The 7,693-nt window shown below is 33.2% G+C and overlaps 1 protein-coding gene across 1 annotated transcript in view; it reads right to left on the bottom strand.

Annotated features, from left to right (window-relative positions):
* Window positions 1-2,564: 2,564 nt before the first annotated feature.
* The window catches only part of LOC129225069 (rho guanine nucleotide exchange factor 17-like), a 171,447-nt gene continuing 166,318 nt past the window's right edge, over window positions 2,565-7,693 (bottom strand). The window contains exon 22 of the mRNA XM_054859617.1: window positions 2,565-2,824. Within this exon, the coding sequence (XP_054715592.1) occupies window positions 2,565-2,824 (260 nt within the window). The remainder of the gene's footprint in view (window positions 2,825-7,693) is intronic.

Raw genomic sequence — 7,693 nt, 5'->3', positions numbered from 1 at the left:
GGAGAATGAAGCATGGTTCCACTTAATTCTTATAGGCCGTGACAATCGCTGAAACTCATGGCAACAAAGAGGGCGCTACAGGGAGCCCCAGTTTTTATTACGTTGACATTGATTGGTGGATGCAGGGGCTCCGCTCAGCGCCTCCTGCGGTCAAAGTGAGCGACGTCCAATGAAAAATAAACAAACTTTGGAACGTTGACATTGATTGGTGGATAAATGAGCGGATCATATATGCTTCGGTTTAACACAGACAAGTCACAAATTGTCAAGGCCCGTTAAGTGGCAGCGCCATCTAGTGGGACCATGAATGAAGGAACACAAAAATGCTCAACAGTGAACGCTGTCCTCTAGAGTTAGGGTTTATCCACTGGAGTTAAGATTAAAATTACCAAATCAAAATATTATCAAACAGGCAATGGCTTCGTTCAAATGTTGAAGCAATTTTCACCCGTCATACCTCGACGGCCGATTTTCTAGTATATATAAATTTGCAAAGAATGCTTTTATTACAAACAACAATGCGTGATTTCAGAACCCTTGTTACCTCTCCCTCCTCCTTGTTGCAAACTGATACAATTTCAAGAACCACTTTTCCCTCTCAAAGCGTGACGTCATTTGTGGACAACCCCTGTGTTTAAAGTAACATGTAACATAATTTCTGAGAGCATTGTAAGAGCAATGAATATATTTTTATATTTTTTCCTTGTATCTCGAACTATAAATAAAAGTACCAAAAATAGAAAAGATGTTAGAATAACATTAAAACCTTTAAAAATATCTTTCACGAAAAAATATACTTTAAATGTTGTGTAGTAAAAATCAAAGGTTGGACGAATTTCTATAAATACGTTCATCCATTGTTTCTTTCTGAATTTTAAGTTGCGCTTTTTAATAGATGCTTAGTTAGCACGTAAGAATTTCTCATGTTCATAAAATACTCACAAATTATGTCTAAGTATAAATATATCGCCAATTCAGCATTCTGTTTCGCACAAAAAATATATTTCTCAAAACCGTTGACCATCATAGCAAAAACTTCTTTAATATATATTCACATTGAACGTTTTTGCTTCAGGATATTCTGTTCAAAAGTCTTCATCAAAAGTTCTGTCTAGAAAAACATGTGTAAAATCAGTTTTGTCACTTAAAACACAAGCATGAGCAATGAGTTCTCAAATTAGATAGTTGGCACGGTTTTGTATGATTTCTGTAGAGTTTGTGAAAAAAAAAAACTACTTATCAAACAACCACACACTTAAATTCATTTCTACGATTCATTCTCTTTTTGAGCAAACAATCAACATCTTTTGAAACATCACTTCAAAGAGAATTCTCGTGAGTTATTTCTAAATGACGATGCCAGTCACACTTAAAAAAACTTAAACATAGCACAGTACATGTTGTCTTAGTAATTAGAAATTAAAAAAAAAAAAAAAACATATGCCATTTTCTTCACACACCGTGATTTAGTTTGTTCGAAAGCTTAAAATGGCACTGAAGTTTGTCAAATTGTTTAATCATTAAAAAGTTAACAGAATGAATTCCATTTGTTTCACCGTGATTTAGTTGTTCTAAAGCTTGAAATGGCAAAGAAGTTTGTCAAATGTTTTAGTCATTACATAAATTATAATTAATGCCATTTGTTTCATCGTGATTTAGTTTGTTCTAAAGCTTAAAATGGCACGAAGTTTGTCAAATTGTTTAATCATTACAAAGTTAACAGAATTAATTCCATTTGTTTCATCGTGATTTAGTTTGTTCTAAAGCTTAAAATGGCACGAAGTTTGTCAAATTGTTTAATCATTACAAAGTTAACAGAATGAATTCCATTTGTTTCACCGTGATTTAGTTGTTCTAAAGCTTGAAATGGCAAAGAAGTTTGTCAAATGTTTTAGTCATTACATAAATTATAATTAATGCCATTTGTTTCGTCGTGATTTAGTTTGTTTTAAAGCTTAAAATGGCACAGAAGTTTGTCAAATTGTTTAGTCATTACAAAGTTAACAGAATTAACTCCATTTGTTTCATCGTGATTTAGTTTCTTATAAAGCTTGAAATGGCACAGAAGTTTGTGAAACTTTTTAGTCACAACAAAGTTAATACTCATTGTCATTTGTTTCACTGTTATTTAGTTTGTTCTAAAGCTTAAAATGACACAGAAGTTTGTCAGATCCTCTAGTCATGATTCGTTCATGTTTCGCCATGATTTAGTTCGTTATAAAGCTTAAAATGGCACAGAAGTTTGCCTAACTTTTTAATCACAACAAAGTTAATATTCATTGTCCTTTGTTTCACTGTGATTTAGTTTGTTCTAAAGCTTAAAATGACACAGACGTTTGTCACCCTTTAGTCATGATTCGTTCATGCTTCGTCATGATTTAGTGTGTTCTAAAGCTTGAAATGGTCTAGAAATTAGAGACGTATTCCGATGACACATGTCAGGCAATTTGTCTTACGTTTCTTAATAAAAATAATCCCTGAAAATCACTAGTACAAACAGCTAATTGTACTTCAAGCAATTGAAAAATTCGAGTTATTGCCTTCAATGCTAGTATAGGTAAACATTATGTCTTCCACATGAGTAAATGGTTAGTGCTGTCTTCTCTTCCAGTTGGCGCGTCAGAAATCGGTTGAAACGCTCCAAACTCTTCATAGCCATCGCCCCCACTGATCATTAATGATGTGACGAACGTTTGAGCACTTGAGGGATCGTCCTTAGGTGTTGGTGGAGGTGCTCCTTTCTCTTGATATGAGGTTGGAGTGAAATCTTGAGCATTTATACCACAGATAAAGCGTACATGACCAAAATGACCTTGAGGCATGCCTGGAAAAAAACATAAGTGCTTAAACGGATGGAAAAACTTTACATTTGTATGTTTGGCATATACAACAGGGTGTTCCATTTTAACCTGCAAGACCTTTATTTTCGCAATCGTTAGTCCAAGATGTATGCTTTCAATTGCAAAAATGTTCAAATCAGATGCAGAGTTCGGATATTTAAAGTTTGAAGCAAAAATAAAGAGGAGTCAAATAATGCAAAATTTAACTTTTTATACGGACCCTAGGTCCCCTATCTAATATATAGAGAAATAATCTCCATTGAAAACTATTACTGACACAAAAAATTTGACATTTGTGCGACCAAAACTCAAGGAAATATTCCAATTCAAAGTTTTAAGGGACCATAATGAAGATGAGATTGGAACTTATCGCCCTTTCAGAAGAATGACATTTCGTCCAAGTAACAAAAACAAGATATTTATATTTTTTATTGCTTTTCAAAAAAAAAAAAAAAAAAAATGCAAATGTTATGCCGTGATACGCAAAAACACACAACTAAACCTCGTTTAATTTGAAAAACCACACACTATGCACACATAAAATTTGTAACACTTGTTAACCGCTATATTTTCCCCCAAAAGGTGTTATTGACAGGGAGTGAAAAGTGTTGTAAGTCACAAAACGCTGCGTTTCATATCTCGGTGAATATTGGTCGTACTAATTTCAAAGTATTTGTGTTGGAATAATTTTTCAATGGAGATTATTTCCCTAACTATAAGTTAGGGGACCTGCGGCCCGTATAAAAAGTTAAATTTTGTATTTTATGACTCATTTTTGTTTTCGCTTCAAACTTTCAGTATCTTAACTATGCATCTGATTTTGAACATTTTTGCAATTGGAAGTATACATCTAGGACTAACGGTTGCGAAAATAAAGGTCTTGCAGGTTAAAACGGAGCACCCTGTACATTTATAGGTGCTAAAGAAACATGTTTTAACACTAAAGATTAAACTTCTAAAAGGAAAATTAACAATTTTCAGAAAGCATTTTGATTCCAAAACAAAATTTTCTGCATTTCTACCACTAAAACTTTGGTAAATTATGGAAATTTACTATCATCCGTTTCATTCTATACTATTGTATGATTCATATCCTAATACCGTTAAAACTACTGTAAACGACGAATCTAATATAGCATCGTTATTATTATATTATATTGCAAAAAATATTCATCTATACATGAACAGTTACCTTTATTATTACTGTAAACATAAGCTAATTCGAAAAAGGTTTATTGATGTCATGATTTTTTTCAACGATACCATTTTTTAAAAACCATGTTTTAAAGATTAGTAGTGAAAGAATGAAAAATAAACGCAAGTTAAGCAAGTTTTTAAGCATTGCAGTACAGAATTTTTGATACAAAAAGTACGGAAAACTTCATGCAAGTGCAATTATTATATTATATAACTAAAAACTAAGCGTATGTATCTATTTATGTATGGCCTAGTTACTTCTCCCGAAAGCCAGTGAACTGAACACCGAACCAGGTACTGATATATTCGTAATTTTCCCGTATTTATGTTTGGCTATTTAACATTATCCTCCAATATGATATCCGTATATCAATTAAAAACTATTAATTACTAGAAAATCGCCCGTCAAGGTATGACGGGTGAAAATTTGCTTTTACATTTGAACGTAGCAATTCGCAACTCCAACAAACTATATGGGCACTGAAGCCATTGTCTAATGGCGGATGAAAAAGGTAAAACAAACAAACGCCGTAACTTATAACTTGCTTTGACGCTTAGTGAATGACAGTAATTTTTCATCGTGTTTGTCGGAGACATTCTTTTTAATTCTTCTGTAGCTACATCACACCACAAACTGTCTGAAGCCTGTAATTTACCCCAAAGAAAACACGTGGAACGGAATGTTTTACCTTTTTCAGTAGTATTGTTAATCACCGCAAGGTAGCGTATTCGAGCTCTGGAGTTGCGAATTGCCTGTTTTGTGATAGTTTGGTTGTTGAAATTTTAACCCTAACTCCAGTTGATTAACCCTAAACTCCAGTAGGTAGCGTTAGCTGTTGACCATTTTTACGTTTCTTCATTCTCCTAAAACGACAGTTTTACCAGTAAAACAGTAAAGTTACTGGATTCAGTTCAGCCTTGTCAAAATAAAGCATTTCCCTGCATGTCAAACATTACCATTAAAAAAAAAATTATCATTCCGTTGCGCGAGTTTCATTGTTGGTGATGTCAGTGCAACTCAATCGAGAGCCGCTATATAGATAGGCCGACGCATCAGCTTAAGTTTAGCCATTTTGGGTCGGATTTTTCATTGTTGCGCTGCTAGGGTTACCACAGCAAAGTTTCAAATTTCGCCAAATTTGAAGAAAATAATATTTTATTTAATAAACAAGTCACGTGCGGCTTATAATTGCTCACAGTGAACAATCACCAAACGCAATAACTCGCCAGAAAAGACAACCACTCAAACACGCACTCCGATCAAAAATGGCTAATCTTAAGCTGATGCATCGGCTCGTATATATAGGGGCCTCAACTCGATCATTCGCAATTATATATACAGTGGCTCCCAAAAGTATTCGTACACCTACGACTTTCAGCGAAATTGGCCCCTATCCAGTGGTTAGAATTAATATTTCGGAACAGGTATTTAATTATAAGATCTATGATCATTTTTTAACAAAACTATATGAAAAGTTTTTAAAAAATATTAAAACTTAATTTTTAAAAAATAAAAAACCAAAAAGTGCCGGAAATTTTATCTCACAAAAGTCTTCGTACACTTTAAAAAAATGTCTATATATTATTGAATAATCTAACTCTTTATTAAGTTATTATTTAGTAGAATATCATGCAGTATCAACAACACCTTTTAAACGCCTGGGAATAAATTTCATTCTTTTTTCTTTATTTTTTTTGCGTAATTTCTGAGTAAGTGTTGAACCACACTTTGAGTCTTACTGTTTCTAACTCTATTTTCGTTTCAAAGCCGTATTTTCGTAATCTAGCCACCAGATATCTCTAAATATGTTGCATTAAGTTCAAATCTGGAGATTGAGGGGCAATTTTCTAAACTTGAGGACAATTTTCGAGGCACTAGACGCAAACGTTGAAAACCGTGTGCTTCTAATCGTTATCTGGATAAAAAACAAAGTTGTTTCCAATAAACCAAATTTTTGGCTAAGAGTTCAAAATTGGGTTTTAAAATATTTAAAGGAACGGCATGATTCATTATTTCATCAAAAAATTCCAAACCACCAAGTCCTGATGCTGATATGCATCATCACACTATAACATCTCCACCGTCCTGATTAACTGATCCAACTAAGTTCTTAAGATTAAGTTCCAAATTTTTCCTTCTACTTACAGTTATACAGCAATTTAACCAAAAATGTTGAATTCATTTTTATCTGTAAGTAAGACGTAATTGTAAAACGTTTTGAACTTATTTATCATTGATTTTGCGACGAAAAGCGTACGCTTTCTGTTTTTCGCACGACCAAGAAAATTTCTGCGGGAAGAGGTCCCATTTAATCTAGCTAATCAGAGAACTTGGTGAACAATTTTGGGTGAAAATTAAATGTTAAATTTTTCATTTAACTCTACAGAAACATTTACAGCACTCAATGTGTATTTTTCGTAACTTTTTTAACTTTAAGTCTCCGATCACGCTTTGTTAACTTTGCCAGTTGACCTTTTTTTTACCTTGTTTTCGGTCCGAGTCTTTTCTTTAAAGCATTTTATCTAGCACTTTACTATGGAATGGTATAAATTATCTAATTTTGAGACATTTTAAACCAATTTACCTCTACCGTGAGGAAAAAAATCAAATTTCGAATGGTGTTTGTTGTTTTTTACGAATACCAGCCATTTTCAAGTAATAAGCACTATATTAATGAATAAGTAAACAAAAAAAATCAAGCCAAATGACTTTTAAGGGTCAACACAATGCAAAAATAGTAAATAAACGGCATATGATAATTTTAGTCATAAATTTATTTGAAAATATTTGAGTGAACGATGATTTTTGTGGCGTGTTATTTCTCTGTCTCTTCGTTTTTTGACCTATTTAAAAAAGAAGATCCGTCAATATTTTGAAAAAACTACTGAGTTGTATTTAGAATGACATAGCAATGATGTGAAAAAATATTGGACTTCATATTCGAATTCCGTTTCGCGTTATTTTGGTTTTACTAAAAAAATTTCAATGTGTACGAACACTTTTGGGAGCCACTGTATGAGGATGCTACTTAGATTTCGACATAAAATCCCGAATTTTCGAAGGCTTTCTTCCATTCAAATTATTATTCAGTGCTTCATCTCAACTTTCTGTAACAATTTTTTTATTAAAATTTGTAGCGTGACGCATCCTCATATAAATAATAGCCGATGATCGAGTAACCCGCGTGTTTCAACAATGAACCTCGCGCCACGGCATGATAATTTGATAATATGTTTTGATAATGTTTAACATGCAAAGAAAGGCTTTAGTGTGACAAGGCTGAACTCAATCCGGTAACTTAATAGTTTTACTGGCAAAACTGTGCCATTTCAGGGGAATGAAGAAACGAAAACAATTAACGCTATTTGCTGGAGTTTAGGGTTAATCCACTGGTGTTAGGGTAACAATTTTCAAGTATCAAAATATCACCAAACAGGCAATTGCTTCGTTCAAATGTAGAAGAATGGAAGCAATTTTCACCCGTCATACCTTGACGGGCGACTTTCTAGTAGATTAATAATAAGAGTCTCTTATTTACTAGTCTATGGCGTGAAGAAAATCATTGAGAAAAAAGATCTGTTGCCACTTTTTCTCTTGAATATGAACAAACAAATTTATGGCTTTTGTTTTGAGGCTTTTCCTGTAATCAGGGAAA

The sequence above is a fragment of the Uloborus diversus genome, chromosome 6 (genome assembly GCF_026930045.1).
Source record: "Uloborus diversus isolate 005 chromosome 6, Udiv.v.3.1, whole genome shotgun sequence".
Classification (NCBI taxonomy): Eukaryota; Metazoa; Arthropoda; class Arachnida; order Araneae; family Uloboridae; genus Uloborus; species Uloborus diversus.
This window is presented reverse-complemented; position numbering and strand designations above follow the sequence as displayed.